General features: G+C 36.5%; 1 protein-coding gene across 3 annotated transcripts in view; it reads right to left on the bottom strand.

Annotated features, from left to right (window-relative positions):
* The window catches only part of CDK17 (cyclin dependent kinase 17), a 97,504-nt gene extending 78,620 nt beyond the window's left edge, over positions 1-18,884 (bottom strand). The window contains exon 1 of one of the 3 annotated variants that reach the window (XM_082419418.1): positions 18,762-18,884. Coding sequence is in view for 1 of the 3 variants with exons in the window: in XM_082419416.1 (XP_082275542.1) it covers positions 17,885-18,096 (212 nt within the window). In the remaining 2 variants the exon portion in view is untranslated. Of the gene's footprint in view, positions 1-17,884; positions 18,188-18,761 lie in introns of those variants that run through there. The other 2 variants (XM_082419417.1, XM_082419416.1) reach the window with 2 other exon arrangements.
* Positions 18,885-22,026: the final 3,142 nt, after the last annotated feature.

Genomic DNA, 22,026 nt, shown 5'->3' with positions numbered 1-22,026 from the left:
GTAATAAAATTTCTACACAATTTTAAAAAACATTCTTAAACTGGAAAAGAATTTAACCAGAGAAAAGGAAAGAACCAAACTCAGTATTATAAACAAAAATTTTATTGCACAATCTTATCAGCCCATCTCTGTGAATGTGATTTCTTTTTTAAAAAATAAGGTTAAATTTCATTATGAGAAACTTTTCCTTATTTCATTCTTACAACAGATACTGTTTGAAATATGTGGATATCAGCTAAGATTTGATTATTTTATATAGAAATTAAAAATAAATATTTATTACAGAATTTGACCTGATGCTTGAAAAATCAATTCTTGTTTTTATCATGCTTTGAGCTCCTAGGCACTTGAGTACATGTTCATTTATATGATTGCTTCCATAACAGCAGGCTGAATATGTGATTAAAATCCAAGTCATCAGGTGTGCAAACAATCAACAGGAAAGAAAACCTAACAGCACTCACCAAGGCTCTCCAGAACTCATGAGTAGTAAGAGACAGTAAAATGGGTATGAATTCATTATTACTGAACTCCAGAATGTATTTTACTCTAACTTTATTCAAACATTGGGGGGGGGGGGTTATCATTTAATTACAGTGAGTGAGCATGTTCAATTTAGTAGATTTTTTTAAGTGCCTGGAGTCCAAAATAGACTCCTTTGCGGTTCCAATTGCTTCCAAAAATATGGCTTCTTTCACCAAGGAGAAAATAAGACTTTTTTTCTGACACTCAAACTTGACTTTTTATCTGGAAATCAAAAAGTGGCAGCATGGGTCTCTTGTTTTAATCATGTAACACCAATTAAGCTTTTCCTGGAGCCCTAATGTATATTTGCCTTCCATGTACACATTTCACGAGCATTACTATCTCTTTGACATCCTCAGAAACACGAAAGGACAGAGAAAGGTTTCTACTCTTTTTCTATTATTTCTGTAAGCAGAAGGGATTAAATTTAATAATGATTTTCACTGATTGCTCAAATGACTCTTACCTCTTAATAATCACTGCCCTAGAATGCAATAATTGTTATAGCTTACTGCTCAACCCGACACTGGTTTTCATCCAAAATTTAATTTACCACATTAAAAGATCTGTTCAAATAAATCAGTCTCAACATTAGAATTATGAGCAATTCTCTGTTTGTAAAGTGAACCAGGTAACTCACAAGTTTATGTCCCTATACACTGGCAAATGATTAGAAATGTATAGAAAATGACTAGTACCCAATGGTACTAATGAACAGTTTTTCTCTCAGAAAGTGAGATTTAAGTTTAAGTACTTCCTTACCCATTAGTTTCCCTAGCAACATCATGTAAGAAGGCGACTATAATAAATTCAATGGAAAAAAGTACCTAAGATTATTAATGTGAATTTAGGTAAAATATATTTTAACTGTTAAGAGATCTGGCCTTTTATCAATTTTCTCCTCTTGTGCAAGTCTAAGTAATAAAATGTGCTTTAAATAACAATAACAAGAAAATGAAAAAAGACAAAATTAACCTTTCACATTATACAATTTTTCAGCAATCCTTTTAAAATAAAAGATCTCTGTGAGACTACTAGAAGTTAATATTATCAAGGAAATGATGTCTTTTCCCAATTTTATGTAATAGGAAAAGTAGTTAATAATACGATGTGCCAATCTGTTCTAGTGCTTTATTTACATTAACTCCTTTTAACTACCACAGTAACCCTATAATATTATTTAAATTATCCCCATTTTACATATCTAAAGAAACTCAGTCACTGAAGAGTTAAAAACTCACTCAAGGTTACAGCTAGTAAAAGGAAGAGCCAGTTGGAACTCAAACAGTGTAAGACCCTACCTAGTCCATGCTCTTAACTAATACCGCCCAGAATAGGGTTTAACACACTGCTTCACTCAATAAACATGAATTGGCTGGGTGCTTAACAGTTTTTCTTTCTTCTAGGAGTTACAAAAACCAGTTTTTGAGAAATAAGGCACGTACTAATCCTTTTTCCTTTCCTTATTCTACTTTTACCTAGACAGAACAGAGTATTCCCTACACTATGCTCTCATAATCATATATTGTACGTCGTTTATATAGCATGTTCCTGTTTGTTTCTAACTAGTTTAAGTACAAAATTAAGAAAACTTTCAGAGAAAGAAGGATGTTTCGCTGTTTGTGTTTTTAAATCCCGTTTCCTTGCATAGGACCTAGCTCTAAGAAGGAAGGTCCAGATAAGTGCTGGACAGGACAGAAAGGAGAGCAGTTAAAAAAAAAAGTCACTCTCTAGAGTAACTTATAAAAAAGAGAGGATCCAAAATTAGAGCATACCTCAGGTAGCGGTTTTTTTGCTAAGCTCTGTAAGTAAGATTTTATTAGCGACTGTATATAACTTTAATCATCTATTATAATTTGATTTCCATGAAAGACTTATGAGTTGGTACGTACTGCTCTGCCCAGTTTTGCAAATGAGAAAAACAGACTCAGAAATGTTAATGAATCTGCTCAAGATCATATAGCTAGTAAGCCTTGTCATTTCCAAAAGAGGGAAGGGAATATAAGAATCAAAGCCTACAGCTCCAAGGCTATTCATAGAAGAAGACAGCCAGGAATAGATTTGAGAAAGAATTCAGTGAGTTACTACAGCTTAATAGACAGAGCCCCTAAGAATATCCAATTGAGAGAGGATGATCAAGGGCAGGATTAGGATCCAATTCCATTTTGCTCTAAAGCAGAGGTTCTCCAAGTGTAGTCTGTGGAATCTTTAAAGGTGGGGGTGGGGGGTTCCTCAGGTCAAAACTATTTTTATAATAATACTAAAAACTTAATTGCCTTTTTTACTTTTCTTTCACGAGTATAAAGTGGAGTTTTCCAGACTACATTTCACAGAATACTGCAACAGACTGAAATACAGAAGTTGTGAGAAGCCAGCTGTCTTCTATTGAGATAGACATTAAAGAGATTTGCAAATATATAAAACAATGCTACCCTTCTCACCATTTTTTTAATAGTTCTTTTTCATTGTAAAATATTTATGTTAATTTGTAATGCTTGTTATTTTTAAGTACATAAATGTTAAAATTAATGTAAAAATTAAAGAATTTTTTTGACCTGAGACCAAAAAGGTTGAAAAGCCACTGATCTAAAAAGCTACGCTCAACCAATCCTCAGATCTAAAATCTGGTCTTCTAAACTGATTTACTCACCAGGATAAGTGGGCTATGTAAATGGAAAGTTCCTGAGTTTCACCATATTACAAATTCCTTAACAACAGAAACATTTTAAAAAATCTTTTTGTTCCTCCCTACCCTCATCACAACACTCATATCAAAAAAAAAAAATTTGTTTTATCAATCCAGATTACTTCATTGTACATTTCTAAATTAACACTATACTTTATACCTAAATTACATAAAAGATTCTGTAATACCACTTCACCTCAAAATAAACTGAAGGAATCTCAAACCATAAAACTGAAAAGGTCAGACTTCACCACATGGTGACACATAATGACCTCACTAATGTAAAGACATCATGTAAGGCTCAGCTAATCATTCACTCTTTCAACCACTTCCTAACTCCAACAGCAGGAAATTTTAAAAGCATTTTAGGAGAAGAATTATGTAAAATATATGTTTAGATATTTAAAAGGTCACATTCTTATGGCTACTATAAGAATAAAACTTCAATTTCCTTCAAAAATAATAATATATCAGACAACATATTTTTCAATTACCAAATAAAAAATTATGTATTGTCTTTATATGTTGTCAAAGTACAAATTTCACAATATCTACTTTCTAAATATCCATGTAGGTTTCACTCAGAATGTTCTTAGCATACTTGGCATAAGATAAATATGAACTTGTTTCTGATGTTTAAAAAAAACAAAGTGTGTAGGCAACTTTCTAGCCTTTCTCTCCAATAAACATCTGAACTACATAACTGAATGTGCTATTCTGTCATTCTGTAACTTGTGACACAATAATATTTATCACATTTTTAAAAAACTAACACTTTATTAAAGCTTTCATAAGACAGATTCTACTGGATAGTGGCCAACTTTCCTCAGCAACAGTGGCATTAAAAATGCCAGCATTCTTCGACCTTCTGGAAAAGTTTTTCTTTGGGGAAGGAAGGGCTGTTTAGGGGGAAAAAAAAAAACCTCTTAAAAGTGGTCAGTTAGTTTTGAAGATATAGGAAATACCCTCAAAAGGGATCTTCCTAAAGGCTGAATCATGTATCAGTTGATCTCAAATTTTTAAAACTATCATCACCTTCAGAAAAGCCTTCTTGCGATTTTGGAGGAGAAAAACAAAACAAACAAAAAAACCAAAAACTTAACCCTCTACACCACATTACTTGCTAAATGGAAAATTAGAAACTGCTCACATACCAATCCTAAGAGGGAGGGAGCATAACAAGCCAATTCACAAGTACACTTAATTTACTTTATAAGATCTATAGTAGAGGCCAGGGGGTAAGATTTCAATCAAAAGATTAAGAAGACAATCTGTACCTGACTAAACTCCACAGCTACAACTTTGGTATTTTCCAAAAGTTTTCGTATTTATCTCTAGCATTTTTCATTCTACTAATTCTACTTATTGAGGAAATCTTTGCATACTAGAAATAAGAAAAGCAAAGCACTAAATTAGATTAACACAATTGAAGAAAAAAGAAAGTAAAATGTACCTTTTAAGAAAAACGGAAAAAAAAAAAGAAAGGTTCGAAGAAAGGTTACCTATGAGGATACAGAAAAATATTTTTAAACAGTAATACCTGAAATTAACTGGAATTCTGACAATACCTGAGTATCTCCCTTAAGTGGAATTAAATGGATTCTAGTTAATCAAAGCTTGAGTATAATAAAGGCCTCGATCCTCTCTGCTTTGCTTTGTTATTGCTTACTACCTATTCATTCAGTCTTGATCTCAAAAGCTGAGCGGTATAATATTCCTACATTTAATTAATACCTGTGGTAAAATGTTAATTACATACATGTTTGGCACTGGTTGATGAAGGGTGTATAGTATACAGGAAGTCCACTTGGTTGGTGTAGCAGAAAGTGAGAGTAAGCCTAACACAGGTTCAAATCCTTTTTCCTTCATACAGACACTGGGGAGAGTGAGAAGTAGAACACTGAGAAAGCCAACCTTAGTTTCCTCTTTGAAGAAGGGAATTAACAACTACCTCAAAAGAATGTGAGATATAGATTAGATTGTATATATATTGTGTCTAGCACATAGTAGGCATTCAACAAATGTAACTTCCTCCCAAGTTATGAACAGCAAACATATGTACTGTATACAAAATTGCAGGCTACACGCCAATGACCTCCTTTCCTCAATCACAGTCAAAATGAGAGATTAAATAACTTCTATGGGGTCATGTGGGAGCAAGATGGTAAAATTACTTCTAAGAAAATATTCTTAATTTCAAATAACTACCCTGCAAACAGAATTGCCCACTAGGCAATTCTTATGTGAAGAATATCATGACAGAACAAATAGTTCTGTGAACAGTCTATATTTCGTACATTCACAGAACTGTTGAGTGAAAATTCATCACTGGGGCCAATAGATCTTCCTCCATTTAGGCACAAAAAGCTTTTGTGTACTGCCACACCTCCAGAGATCACAAAACAATATCAATATCCTGGTTTCACACACACACACTCACACCCACACACCCACACACCCACCCAGTATAGCCATTAAGCACTATTAAGGCCCAAGTAGTTTTCTTCTTACTATGTTTCCTCCTAAGGCAAACTCATCTAGGCACACAAGTTCAATCTAAACAGTAACTCCCAAATTTCCATCTCTGATCCTTTTCTCTCTTTTCTGAGCTCAGACACATTAATTGTCAGAGTTAGGCTTCATTCCTCAGGGGAAAAAATTTCAATGTCAAACCCCTCACCAACAGAATGTATTGTCTTTGTAGATGGGCCTAAGAATTAGACTTCTTATAAATACATTTTCAAACTTATTGTGGTTCTGAATGGGCACTGAGAACTAAACCATCTGCACCCAGACTTTACAGTCTACATTAGCATCACTATTCAGCTGTCTTCAACAACAAGACTTCACTATTCCAGGAAACTCTTGCTCAGGCAGATAAGAATTGCAAATAACTTCATTGTTCATTCCAGGAACTTCCCCAAAACCCCATATAAACCAACATCAGACTATTCAACTTTTCAATAAATAGCAGCAAATGACTGTTCACTTTCCAAGACTCTGAAAAAATCTCACCTTAAAACCCTTGCTTTGCTACGTCTATCAATCCTAAACTATTACATGATCCCTACTAATTCTAATCAAGCTCCTGCATTGAAATACCTGCATTAAAGATTCCAAATCCTCAATAAATATCCAAACTTCACTCTCCCTCCTAACTTTGCTCTTCTTTTCACCCATACACATACCCCTCTTCCCCCAGCAGATCCTACCAACTCAGGAAAGCTGGTGTTCTCCTTTACTACCATAAGCAATAAACTCACCACGTTATTTTGGGTAGTATTTTCTAGAAGCCAACATTCCACAGCACTATCAGATAGTTTCTCAAATGTCTTAAGATTCAGTTCAGCAATAATAGTTTCATCACAAGTAGTGCAAGGAAAATATGAAACCTTTATAAAACGTTATAAGAAATCAGCACCCCACGTTAGGCAACATCTGCTGACACTATTGCTTCCAGTTTCTTAATGAGTTAAAACAGCTAACTGGCCTACTAAATTTCTAAATAATACCAAATAAAGAGATTACTAATATCAAAGGGGCCATAAAACCAGTGAGGAGTTCTAAGGAAGATGGAAGACAAATCACAGAGGGGTTTAATAATCTAAACCGTAATCTTAGGAGAAACAGGATGGGGAAAAAACTAAATTAATATATGAATAATCCACAATGCTAATAATCTAGAAGAAAAAACACTGCTAAATATACTACACTATAACAGTGAAAACAAACTTTAAAGGAGTCTTCATTACTTTAAAATTATTTTTAAACCATGATTTGGAATTAAGATACAATGAAATGCTTAATACATTTTCTAGAAAGTTGAAACTTCATATCCACCAAAAGTAAATGTATAAACATTTCTTCTACTATAAATCATTTAAGGTACCTATAAGACCACAGGCATGCTTACACAGGAGTAATTTGAAAGAAAAGGTTAAGCATTTAAAATGCCTCAATTATTGGGAGGAATTGAAGAATTCAAATTTTAAGATCTAAGTGTAAAAAAGGAAACCACAAGTACTGCAAGAAAATTTGGATGAATTCCTTTATAATCTTGGAGTGGTGAAGACTTTTCCAACTATATTTCAAAATCCAGAAACATAAAAAAAAAATTACCATATAAAAAAGGAAAAAACTTGCGTGAAAAAATATCAAAGAATCTGAACATATATATTTGCAACCCATATCACAAATAAAGGGCTCATCTCCCTATAGAGAAATCCTGAAATCAAGAAAAAAAGGCCAGCAACCAAATAGAAAAATAAAGAACATGAAAGTTCACAGAAAGGGAAAATAAGTAAAATGCCAATTAAACATGTAAAAAAAATACTCTATGTCATTCATAATGAGAGAAACACAATAGTTTGAGTTACACCAGTTCTCATCTATCAAACCGACAAAATTCCAGAAATTTGACAACACATTCAGCTGGTGAGGCTATAAGAAAACAAGCCTCTCATACATTCAGGTAGAAGTAAAAAATGGTAATTTGGCTATAGCTAACAATTACAGAAGCACCTATCTTTTTTTTTAAATAAATGTTTTATTTTATAATAGTTTTAGATTTACAGAAAAATTTCAAAGATAGTAGTTTCCCTACACCACACACCTAGTTTCTGCTATTAAGATCTTATATTAGTATGGTACATTTGTCACAATTATTGACCGAAAACTGATATATTTAACTAAAGTCATTCCTTTATTTAGATTTCATTAGTTTTTATCTAATGTCCTTTTTCTGTTCCAGGATCCCATGGAGTATACCACATTACAGTATCATCATCTTCTGAGGCTCCTTTTGGCTGTGAGTTTCTCAGACTTTCCCTGTTTTAGATGACCTTGACAGTTTTGAAGTGTACTATTCAGCTGTTTTGTAGAATAGCCCTCAACTGAGATTTGTCTGTTTTTCTCATGATTAGACTGGGGTTATAATTTTGGGGGAGGAAGACCATAGAGGTGAAGTGCTATTCTCATCACATCACACTATCGACGTAATTTATGATTGCTGAAGTTAACTCTCTCAGTCTGTTGGGCCTGCTATAACAAAATACCTTAGACTAGGTGGCTTATAAACAACAGACATTTATTTCTCACAGTTCTATAGGCTGGGAAGTCCAAGATCAAGGCCACTGCAGATTCAGTATTTGGTGAGAGCCCACTTTCTAGTTCACAGACTGCCTTCTCACTGTGTCCTCACACAGGAGAAGGGGAAAGGGATCTCTCTTAGGTCTATTCATGAGGGCTCCACCCTCATGGCATAAGCACCTCCCAAAGGTCTCACCTCCAAATACCATTACACTGGGGATTAGGTTTCAACATATGAATTTCAGGGAAATCCTTGTTCTTGGAATCTAAATCATGCATTTGCTTATGCAAATGTTATATATATATATATATGTTGTTCATTTGGCAAAGTAACAGCAAAAGAATAGGAAACAACCCAAGGATCCACACAGGACTGAGTGATCATATATCCAACAGAAGTACTACAACTATTAAAAATAAAGGAAGATCTTTAGATATGGAAAAACCTCCAAAATAAAATACATTTACATACATTTGCAAAAAGACACACTGGAAATTTAGATTATAGTCTATTTTCTACATTATTTTATGTTCTTATATTTGAAAGATAATTTTTAAAACATAATAAGTGAGACCATAAAGACAGAAAACAGTAAGACACTGATAAGAAACTAAAGTAATTAAACAAGAAGGGCATTAGACTGAGGTGGCAGTAAACAAACCAAAACCTAAGCTACACTCAATACACTTGAATCTGAGGAAATGAAACTTAAGAACCACCAATCACAACCAACCAACTAGGCTTTCCTAAATAAGGTAACCTCTTAAGCTATAGCCAATCAAATAATTTCCTTGCTTGCTTCCACGTCTTCTCTATGAAAACCTCCACCCTAGCTCCTGTTGGTGGAGCACTCCTAACCACCTTTGGCTTGGCTCCGCCTGATTCAAATCAATGTATGCTCAAATAAAGTTGAAAATTTTAATGTGCCTCAGTTTACCTTTTAACAAAACAAACTAAAAAAGCAAGACAAAAACATTCACTAAAGGGAAAAGTAAATAAGTGGAACAGAAGACTTTTATACATCAACTTAAGAAAACTTCCCCCCAAACACGATTAAACTAGCAAATCCAAAATAGAATAAAAAGGGAGAAAAAATAAGATGGAATTATGCAAGTTTTAATCATTTTGCCTTTAAATTTAAATCCTAGAACAATGACTCTAAAACTCAAGAATTACTTGGAATGTTTTAAAAAAAAAACCCAAACCCAGAGTATCCAATTCAGTTGCTCTGGGACAGAGCTTGAGATTTTACACACACACACACACACACACACACACACACACACACACACAGCACACACAGGCTTCTAGCTTTTTTTTTTTTTTTTAAATCAACACGAGTGCTTCTGAGCTCAGGTTAAGGCCACTTACCTATAAGAACATAAGATAATAAACAAAAACATAATAATAAACAGTAAACATCTACGCAGATTTTATGACAAAGGAAAAAAACAAACCAGTTTCTTCTCTTGATGGATAAGTTGTTATTACCTGTTATTCTATTTTGAGTTCAGAAAACCTGAGTCACACACAAAAATCATTAAGAAGGAAAGCAAATATTGCCTAGACTGTTAAGATGTCAAAGAAATGGTATAGCACAAGCCTGAAGAAGGGCAACAGGGCAAATGGTTACACGAAAAATTTGGCTGGCCCTAAGGAAAAGCTTATCAATGTGTTCATCCGGAAGATTACGACAGTTTTATCCCTAATGATCATTAGATAAGAAACAACAATGAATATCCTAAATTATTTAGTCCACTAGTCTATACTATTCCCTTCCTGCCAATATACCTAAAGGGTACAACATACCCCCATTAGTAACACTAACTCACTAACACACTGATTCTCAAATTCAGTGGGAGAGGCATATTAGAAAATCCAGGAGGTATGTTCGGTTTAAAAAGCCAGAGATGATTTTGATTCAATTGTCCTTGTGAACCACTTATTTAGACATTCATCAACCTGAAGGAATGGATCTGCAAAACAATTCTAGTACCATAACCAAGTCTTTCCCGCTATAATACAGAGTAATAAAAATAATTGCTAACTGTGAGTGCTCACTAGGTGCAAGGTACTTTGCAAAGTGCTTTATACATATCATTTAATTTCTACAACCCTATGAAGTAGGTTCTGTCATTCCCAATTTTATAGAAGAAACTGACCCTTAAGAGTTTAAGTAACTAGCTCAAGATCACATAGTTATCAGTTATTACTTGGGGAAGCATTATTATCTGATTTCTCAAATAAATCTGATTTCTCAAGTGAATCTAGTTTTTATCACACACTTACTATATCAGAGATATAATTTAAAACTCAATTTTAATAAAAACCTAAATAAAATGTCTTTAATTTTAAAAGTAGACCATAAAGCAGTTTTTATTTAATTACAGTAATTCCAATGAAAACATATCTCCTGGTCAACTGTATACATAACTATCAGGGTAACAGGAATGACATTAAATGCACTGTTCTGAGTGCAATTCTGTATTTTATTTTAATGAATTTAAGTCTAGTACTATACAGTTAAACAGCTGGATTTCATTAAGGATGAAATTTTATCCAAATCTTACTCTTGATACTGACCAATGTTTTTAGACCTTTAGAAATAGATATTTTGTTTACATATAGATATTGAAATTTTAGATTCTAATTTGTCTAAAAGATAACAATCTTTGAAGATTACATCCCTTTTCTCTCCATTTTCACTAACAAGTTAGTACAGCTCACGTGTAATTAAAAAGGCCCAGTAATACCAAATTATTGCCCCTCCAAATTGGCCTACCAACTGCATCCAAATTACTCTCATACAAACACAGCCTACATGGCCTACATGTAGCACCAACACTCAAAACTTTTAATGGCTTTTTATTTTCTACTATATCAAAATTAATTCTTGACCCTTTCTAGGCCATAACTAATCTGACCCTAACTTACTAATTCAGTGTTGTTTCTCCTAATTCCATCACTTCATTCACTCAATTAAACAATACATAATATGGGGGAAATACCAAAATTTAAAAAGCATGCTCCCTCTGCAGCACAAAGCCAGACAAAAGGGTAGAGGATTTGTAAATAATTAATTACAATACAATACAATGTATTAAGTACTATAGTAGACATAAATGCTATAGCAGAATCACCATAACTCTGTCAGAATGGATCAAAGAAGACTTCAGAGGAAGTAACATTTGTCCACAAAAATGAGAATTTCTCTCCAACTGTCACAGCACTGTAATATCAACACACCAGTTTCCTCATCTTTGTATTCTAGCACTGACCACAGTGATGGTACAGAGCAGGCATGCACTTCAGACATGGATGCACAGATGGATGGATGGATGGATGGAAAGAAGAACAGAGGGATAAAAAGACAGACACAAACCATCAACAGATGAATGAATAAAGAAGATGTGGTATATACATATACAATGGAATATTACTCAACCATAAAAAAGAATGAAATATTGCCATTTGCAGCAACATGGATGGACCTAGAGATTATCACACTGAGTGAAGTCAGTCAAAGAAAAGACCAATATTCTTTTGTAGCACTTATGTGTGGAATCTAAAAAATAATACAAATCAATTTATTTATAAAACAGAAGCAGATTCAGACATAAAAAAGCAAACTTATGGTTACCAAAGAGGAAAGGGGGGGGGGTAGATAAGTTAGGAGTATGGGATTAACAGATACACACTACTATATATAAAAGAGATAAACAACAAGGATTTACTGTATAGCACAGGGAACTATATTCAATATCTTGTAATAACCTATAATGAAAAAGAATCTTAAAAAGTATACATATAGGGGCTTCCCTGGTGGCGCAGTCGTTAAGAATCTGCCTGCCAATGCAGGGGACACGGGTTCGAGCCCTGGTCTGGGAAGATCCCACATGCCGCGGAGCAACTAAGGCCGTGAGCCACAACTACTGAGCCTGCGCATCTGGAGCCTGTGCTCCGCAACGGGAGAGGCCGCGACAGAGAGAGGCCCGCGCACCGCGATGAAGAGTGGCCCCCATTCGCCGCAACTGGAGAAAGCCCTCGCACAGAAACGAAGACCCAACACAGCCAAAAACAAATAAATAAAAAATTTAAAAAAAAAAGTATGTATATAATTGAATCACTTCACTGTACACCTGAAACTAACACAATATTGTAAATCAACTATACTTCATAAAAAAGACATATATATAAAGAATGAATAATTGTTAGATTAAAATAGGGTAAAATTGGAAGTAGTAATTCAGATGAGGCATTCCAAAATCCTGACATGTGAAAGGGGCAACAGAAAAAGATAAATCTAAAAGATGTTTAGGAAATAAAATTAACAAGATTGGGTGTGACTGACTGGACTAGAGGGAGAAGAGCATAACAGAAAAACATCAGAAGCTGCCAAAGGTTTTGGCTTAAGTGACTAGGCTGATGGTGGTGCATTCACTGTGGCTGGGAATGGAGGTAGGGGGTAATAAAAGAGTTCAGCTCTGGTAAGGGAGCGCTAAGAGGCAATAATATCTGGGAGACAGCCAGAAAAGAACTCAGAAAAAGAGATCTGGATTAGAAATAAAGATATGGAGATCATCAGCATATAGGTGATAAGAACAAAGCACTAAATACGGATGAGAATGCCCAGGGATCATGGAAAACATGAGAAGAGGGGCCAAGGACAGAACATTGCAGACAACCAATGTTGCCATTATTTCACCCATTAAAGTATATTTTTATAACGTACAATGACTAACACAATGCTGAGGACATGACAAAAGCTTTAAAAGTACTTACTGATTACATCTCTGAATTAACTGAAAAATCATATTTATTAAGTATAATAAAGCCATAGATAAAAGATCATTTCTTAAAAATAATTCAGTAAGATGGGCTCAAGGGACTAATGTCTGCTTAAGGAATCCAAAACTTACTTCAAAAATCAACAAAAAGCTTCCTTCTCACCAGAAATAGCAATACAAATCAGTAATTAAAATATTAAAACCTGGAAGTATATTATACTTCAAAAGTTTATTTTATAAAATACTTAAAAATAAGTATTAATTAATTTAAAGGATAATGCCTCTAAATTTGGAGTAAGAGCTTCAGTGTTGTTACCTGATAATTTTTCACAAGTATTAATACCAATTTTAACCAACTTTTGTTTATATCATTTAACATTAACACACACTAATAACAAATATTAACCATCAATTGTAAAAATAGCAGGATTAAATATATGGTAAGACTAAAGTGAGTTAGTAACGAATATAGTGAAAGAAAAATTATTCTTGGGTCCTTTTCCGATTGTTTACAAATATACATACAAAATTTAGAGTATTCTTGAAAGTATTTACACTAACAAGAATGTGCTATTAGGGCTTCCCTGGTGGCACAGTAGTTGGGAATCCATCCGCCTGCCAATGCAAGGGACACGAGTTCCAGCCCTGGTTTGGGAGGATACCACATGCCGCGGAGCGATTAGGCCTGTGCGCCACAACTGCTGGGCCTGTGCTCTAGAGCCCGCGAGCCACTACTACTGAGCCCGTGCTCCACAAAAGAGAGGCCACCGCAATGAGAGGCCAGTGCACTGTGGCGAGGGGTGGCCCCCGCTCGCTGAAACTAGAGAAAGCCCGTGCTCAGCAAGGACCCAACGCAGTCAAAAATAAAGTAAAATAAATAAATTTATTTTAAAAAATGTGTTATTAAAAGGTTAACAAAATCTTTTTTTTTTTTAAACTCTTACCGCAAATAAAAGAAAGCAAACCTTCTTTCATTGTTTTTCACTTTAATGGACTACCCTTAGGTCAAGTCAATAACATGTTCTGTTTTTTAAATCTGAATAAGAGATAATAACAATACTAATGTGCAATTTATATAAGGATCAGTTTTTAATATAAAAAATGACAAAAATGTACAATTTGGTCTGGTATTTCCATTTTTCAGTGGTACATAGCCACATATAAAGTGTGCAACTTCAAAGATTAAAATTACACTTTAATTAAAATATGCAATACCAAACCAGAAATCAATAAGTACTTATACCTGTATAAATATAGACATAGATTTTATCTACCTTAAGGCAAATTTTCCCCCAATACTGAAGCAATCTACACAGTATGTATCTGGCGCTATCTTCCCTTTTATGACACATGCTCAAATAATGTGAACTAATTTTAACACATTAAAAACATCAAAATAAAGACAATTTTCGCTTATCCCGATGTCATGGATTTATAAATCTACCTCCTTAAATACAGTATTCAATATCATATGTTACTGCAGAATGTCATGGATTTATAAATCTACTCCTTAAATACCGTACTCAATATTGTATGTTACTGCAGAACATAACATTGTTTATAGTAGGCACTCCACCTGTTAGATTTACGGATAGACGTCTACTGATTTTCCAAGCTGGCCAAAAGAAGGAGGAAAACAGGCTAGGAAAGGTAAGCGACACTCAAATACATTCAATACATTTTTCTGGTCCTTGGCAACTCCTCTTTTCAGGTCAAATATTTTGCAGATATCAAAGTAACTGACAACGGGAAGGAATAGTTAGGGAGTTTGGGATTGACATGTACACACTGCTATATTTAAAAAGGATAACCAAGAAGGACCTACTGTATAGCACAGGCAACTCTGCTCCATGTTATGTGGCAGCCAGGATGGGAGCGGAGTCTGGGGGAGAATGGATACATGTATATATATGGCTGAGTCCCTTTGCTGTGTGCCTGAAACTATCACAACATTGTTAATTGGCTATACTCCAATACAAAATAAAAAGTTAAAAAAAAAAAAAAAAGCCTGGGAGCAAAATAATGACAAAGAATTCACTAGTGACAGTAAGAATTTTTGGCTTAATATTGTAAATATCTCATAGACATTTTTTAAAAAAGTCAGTCTAATAGGTCCTCTCATCACCAGTAAAAGAAATTGCCAACACTGTAGGTTGAATGCAAGTTATACCAAGTTTTCTATTGTAGGCAGTTTTTTACCTCACAAATACTATATAAAGCACATATAAAAATGCCATAAACCTACTGTTTATCTTCATCATTTCAAATGCAAAATGCCACAGTTTACAAAATGCATTTAAAATAATTTTTCTATTTAAAAGTTTAAGCAAAAATTACACATTCAAAATTCAAAGAACTCAAAACTATTTTTCCTTCACATGTATGAAAGGGGGCAACTTTTAAAATAGATAAAATACTCTGAAGAATATTTTATAAGCTGCATTTAACATATAATGTCTCTTTTCTACAATACAGCAATACATTCATTGTAATTACACATCATGGAAGTATAAAAGCTATATAAATGAATGCCATGACATGATGCTATAATTTTTATTAAGACTAGAGAACAGTAATAAAGATTCAAAATGTAATGCCCTATAAATATTCAGTATTATTAGACAATAACAACGAAAATACCACCGCAAAAATTTTGTGTTCATAGAAAATTTTTTTATATTAAGCAACATCATCATTTTCACTTTTGAATATACATCTCAGAAGCCATTATAGTTCCACTGTTCACAATAAAATATTTGCAGTTTTTTAGTTAGTACTATTTCACCAATAAAGGAAAAGGAGAAAAATATTGCTGAAAATAAGGGAAAAAACAAAAGCCTTGATAGAGTAAATTATTTTATATGCCATCTCTTTCCACCATAATCGTAGGACTAAACAAGTAACTGAAAACTAAATATATCAACATTTATATACTTTAAAATCTTAGTCAACACAGCTATTTTGTACTACAGAAAAAATAAAATTTAATTTTTCTATTTTAGTAAAACCAATGACTTATTAGAACAAGACTCCTGGTGTACAAAGCTACCACAATGGATCGCTACCATACACTGAATTAATTAATTAATTAGAATTAATTATTCTAATTTCATCTTTCCTTACTATGTATCTCTTTTTTACTTCAGGTAACCAGCGTACATTTGACAAGCTGCACTATTTCAAATACCTCACACTGAAAGTGACTTTAATGGGCCTGAATCCAAGGATGAGAATAAATTACACATTTTATAAAAGCTTCTTTTAGTAACAAGCAAATTAGGATATTAACAAGACTTTAATTCTTTTTTTCTTTTAAACAAGACTTTAATTCTTCACATACTCTTTCTACTGATTGTAAAAGTAATGTGAAAATTTGAAAAATAAAGAAATGTATTTTTATTCATCCGTAAGTCTCACCACCCAGAAATCTGTTAACTTTTTGGTAGATTTCCTTCTAGTGAGAATAAAACTTCAGGCATCTAATTAGACACTAATTAATATGTAGTGGAAAAAAAAAATCAGTGTATCCTCAATATGGTCTTTCGATAAATAAATAAAACATCGATTATTAATGGTATGACCTGTTAATTTCACAAAGAATTGAGGGAGTCCCTCAATTCAGAGACTGGTCCCTAAACTGAAATCCCTTTCACAATTTTTATAGCGTCAACATTTTAATGGCAACAAGCAGCAAGACATGACTGTTCTTACAATGACATCAACAGTAATGTCCCAAACATCAAACAGGCTTTACTTTTCTTTCCATTCATATTCCAATATGTTTTTATTTTCCCTGTTAAAAAATCAATAATAAATTATATTTGCACAGTAATTTTAAAACAGCTTAAATTCAAAGACTAAGTTATTTTCTTTGAAGTCCAGCATTCAAACTATTAGTGTTCCTGACCTATGAGATAATTTACCAAAAAGGTTATCACTTTTAATTCCAACAATTTCTCTCATAAAAAAAAAAGAATATTCCTTAAATATAGCCACATTTTTTCTTTTGTTCCAACCCGCTGTTTATGGAAGTATGCAGATGCTAGGATTACAAAGACTGAAATGACTTCATTAACAAAGCAACATCTCAACATTAAGTAAATCAACTACTTAATCTCATAAAAGAACTGAACAAAACCAATAATATTAATGCTAGCAAATTTTTTTCTTAAAATGTGGCTGAACCTTATTTCTAGCTTCAGGAAAGGCTTTCCTTTACTCAAGGCATCAAAGATCTTAAATCCCATTCATTTTCTTCTGTCCAATGGTCAAAAAAATAAGTCTAAAATACAGTAACTCAGATTTGTTACTCAAGCCTTCTTACGCAAGCGCCTTTTAAAAGAAATCCTTCAACAAAGCCTCAAGAAAGGATCAGCAAAGTTGGAGGAAAGAATTGTCTAAGTCAAGCATTTCCTGATAAGTGACAGAAGGTCTAGCGGCTGCCAGGGATACACTTTGCTGACCCTAGGAATAATGAAAACTCAAAACAAAATTTGCCACTTTTTTATCTAAAAAGTTAATTTGGCTAGTAAGTAAAGAGCTGATAATCCATGACCAACGACGTGTCTCTGGTGGGCACATTAATATAAAGAAGCAGCGCCAGGGATTTCAGCTAAATGCTTTTGCCATTTTTGCAGAAGAAAAGCTAATTGTTAATGGCCATGTGACATTATAAGATCCCAGAAAGGAAAGGGTGGGAGGAAGAGAGAGGAGTTCAAGGCAGTTCAGGGTCAGAACAAGCTCAGACATCCTGTCATTAGCAAACGTTCCCCAAGTTGAAGGCAAAATACTGCTTACCCGAAAAGGAGTGGGTGAGAGGTACGGGGAGAACGAGGGGAAAACCACAGGAGAGTCAATGTGGCAGGGAGAGGGTGATGGGAGGGAGCGAATCTGGAGCTATCCAGCTGAACTGGGGACCAAAACCATCGGGCACAAAAACCCTGAGAAAAGCAACTGCGACGATGACGAGAATACTCGGCAGCCCCCCCGCCCCATCTGCCCCTCCCCATCGGTTCTTTGGGTTTCCCACATTCCTTCCACCTCTGCTCTGACCCACACTCAGGGGTGTCACTCGCCAGCGGGAGGCTGCCCTGATCTTTGTCTCGGCCGGCTCCTCACGCGAGGGCTCCTCCTCCTCGCGCTCCCCACCCACGCACACCCCCGGCGTCTCCAAGGAGCTGGAAACGCGGTGGCCACCGCCGCTTCCTCTCCCACCTCTCGCGGACCTGCGCCCCTTCCTTCCCCTCGGGGTTGCGCCGCCCGCCCTCGCAGCTCCACCCCCGCCGAGGGGACCTTTGTGTCTCGGGGGACTTTCTGCCTCCTCCTCTCCTCGGCCTCGCGGGGAGAACGGCCTCCCCCGGAGACCAAAGCGGCAGCAAGCGCGGAGGCGGCTGCGGCGGCGGCGGCTGGAGGCGCCTCTCGCGAAGGAGCCCGTGCGTCAGACACTCACACCCCACCCCACGCCCGGAAATGCCCGGGCGACCGGGGTCCGAGATGGACCCGAGGGGCGATAAACACAAGCGAGACCCCTGCGCCGCGCCGCCCTCCTCAACTTCCCGGCCGGGCCTGAGCCGCCCGCCCCGGCCCCCAGTCCCAAGCACCCGCCGGCCGCTCTCAGCCCAGGGTCGGCGGGGCAGCAGGGAAAGCCCTGAGCGGCCGCCAGCCGCCAACTCACCAGCAAGTGCGGGGGCCGCGTCCCGAGAGCTGGCGAGGCGAGGCGCACAAGGAAAGCGGCTCCTCCGACGCCCGCGGCGACCGGATGCAGGTCCGGGTCCCAGCGGCTGGCAGACCCGAGGCGCCTCCGAGGCGCAGGCCTCCGCCGCCGCAGCAGCCTTCCAGCTCACGCCGAGGGTCCGAGCCTCCGGGAGGGGCCGCGGGTCCCTCACGCGTTGTCAAGCCCCCCGGACAACATGGCTCCCGGGCTGCCGAGCCGCGCAGGCGGCCCACTAATCCCCTTGGAGGAGCCGCGGCGGGAGTGAGGTGGGCAGGGAGGCGCCGACGCCCGGTTGCGGCGGCCCGGCCGGACACGGGCTCCTTCTTCTCTGGGGCCGGGCCGTGCGAAGCTGAGGAGACGCTCGCTGCGTATGCGTCGCTTTTTCACTCGGCGGCTGCGGACTGACGCCTCCGCCTGTTCCCCCGGGGAGAGCGAGCGAGAGAGAAAAAACACTTTTATTGAAATGATCCAACCAGCAGCAGCGGAGAAAGGCGACCGGCCGCGGCAGCTTCCCCCACCCCCTCTTGAGCAGCTCGCCGCAGGCAGCGCGACCCCTGCCGGCGGTGGCGGCGGCGGGGGCGGGGCCTAGAGGGCGGGGCGGGGTATCCCCGGGAAACCCCCCACCCCGAGATGTAGGGCCTCAGTCTCCCGTGCCCGGCTTCTGGAGTGACTGGAGGGCGGTGGGAGAGGGGAAGAGATCCCCGCAAGGGTGAGAAGGTTAGGCAGTGCCTGTCTACGGCGACTGGGGAAGAAATTATCTGAATAGTTCAGCCCCTTCATCTTCCACCACCCCCGACAAAACAAAAACTGTTGCTTAAATTATCCAAATAATTATGTAATTTAGATACCATTGCCGCAGCTCTCTATTGGCTCTCTAGAAAGTTGATGTCAAAGGGCCCACACTTGAGCTTGATTGCTGCAACTTTTCTCCTTTATTGTGGGTGGCTGGGTGGGTACCAGGGCAGCATTCACTCACACAGGCAGCATTTACTCATTTAAACTACAAACTTCTTTATATTATGTTCTTGACAATATACTAAGTCCTCAGAGGACGGAGAATCTCCCTGGGATGAAAAATACTCCATAAGCAATTGTAATAAAAATCTGAGCTTTATGTGAAGGGAAATAGAAGGTGCTATGAGAACAGAAAGGAACTTCTGTTGCAGAGTTGGTTAGGTTTTGTTTTCTTGGAGGAGGGGGGCCGCCCGAGAGGTTGGCCCAGTTTCTGTCAATGTTTTTACTTTCTTCTTTCCCAGAGGCTAAAGGCTAATTCAGGAATGAACAGCGGAGTGAAAGTGAAGACAAACTGAAGTAATACTGACCCACTTTTTTCCACTAAAAAGGATAAAAGCATAAAGTAAACACAAACATAAACCCCTAGAGGGAGATAATGCGAGGACCAAAAAAAAGAGAATGGAGACCGGATGTAGACAACCTAAACAAGAAAAAAAAAAAAAAATTAAAACCACGTAAAAGGCCTGGTGAAGTGAGATATGAATATTTTTCCATTGTAATACCTGGAAATAAACAATAAATTTTGAATGTAATTTCAAATCACATTATGTCCTAAGGACTTCTGACAATTATCTTCTTGGATTCTTGGGTGAATCCTTTCCCCCTACAAATAATACCTGATGACTTCTCTTATTTTCTTGCACAAAATTGAATGTATCTACTGTAATATTCAACAATCATACAATCAGTCAGACTTCTCCCGTACCTCTAAAATTACCAGAATCCATAAGTTAGGAATATTTATGCTCTACACATATTTAACACTTGCTTATCGTACAAGAACACAAATATATAACAAGCTCTCCTTTAAAAAAAAAAACAGAAAACAAAAAACACTGTAATTGATGCTTTTTAGATTTGTCCAAGTCAAAGCACTTTGTAATATGGCAAGAAATAGCATCATTCAGAGATCTTTTAAAGTTGGAAAGACAGAGAAGTTGATATGTTTATAAGACCTACTTATATGCCAAGTATTTTTCACATACTTTTCTTATTTTAAAAGATAATTGTATGTCTTTTTTTGGACCCTTAGTAAATGTTAAAAATCATAATAAAAGTGAGTTTACAAAATAGCATCCTGAGTTTCACATTAATAATTCCCCCTTCTATCATTATATTGGAAATACTCCATTGGAAATAAAAAGATTGTTCTAATTGCCTCATCTAAAGCTGCTAAAGAGCACCTTTTCCTCTTCCTACATCTTTTATTACAATAATAAAGACTTCATAATTAGAACTTAGATGATGATTGTATCGATCTATTTATTCTTTCCATCAAAAAATATTTACTGAGTGTTCCTGATGTGCCAAGCATCGTTCTAGGCACTGAAGATACAGAATTGGACAAGACTGACAAGGTATAGCCCTCATGGAACTGTTTGCTAGTGGTAGAAACAAGCAATAAACATGTAACTCACTTAAGGAATTCATAAGATAACTCATAATCATGAGAAATCTAATGAAGAAAATGAAACAGTAATGGAAAAGAAATTGAGGGGAGAGACAGGATAGGTGGGGAGGGACAGGATAGGTGGTGAGGTCAGGAACGGCTTGATTATCAGCAGAGTCTGAAAGGGTTCTTTCTTTGTATCAACTTGGTAAATGATTCAATCAAGAAAAGATCACATGAAAAAAGAAATTGTGGTATTTACATACAATGGAATATTATTCAGCCATTAAAAAAGAAGGAAATGATGCTACCACATGGATGAATTAGGAGAACGTTACACTAAGTGAAATTAGCCAATCATAGAAGGACAAATACTTCATGAATCCATTTATATGAAGTATGACAAATAGTCAAATTCAGAAGCAGAAAGTAGAAGGAGGATTGCCAGGGGCTAGAGGGTGGGGGAAATGGGGAGTTGCTCTTCAATGGGTATAAGGTTTCAGTTATACAAGATGAAAAAGTTCTAGAGATCTGCTGTACAACATTGTGCCTATAGTTTACGATACTGTACTGAAACCTGAAGAATTTAAGAGGGTAGATCTCTTTTTATCTGTTCTTATTGCAAAAGAGAAAAGTCACATTCAGTCAAAATAATGGGTGAGTGCATTTATTTAATTACTTTTAAAAATTGATTTAAAATTCACACATCATATTTTTGGCATGTTGGACTTTTTCCTAGGTTGTAATATAGACTTTTTTTAACCTGGTAAAATAAAGTTAAATTATAAAATTACTTAGAGCATTTCCCAAACTGTGGTTAAT

Source organism: Balaenoptera physalus, assembly GCF_965194825.1.
Source record: "Balaenoptera physalus genome assembly, chromosome: 13".
Classification (NCBI taxonomy): domain Eukaryota; kingdom Metazoa; phylum Chordata; class Mammalia; order Artiodactyla; family Balaenopteridae; genus Balaenoptera; species Balaenoptera physalus.
Note: the sequence above shows the minus strand (reverse complement) of the source record. Positions and strands in the feature narration are given on the sequence as shown.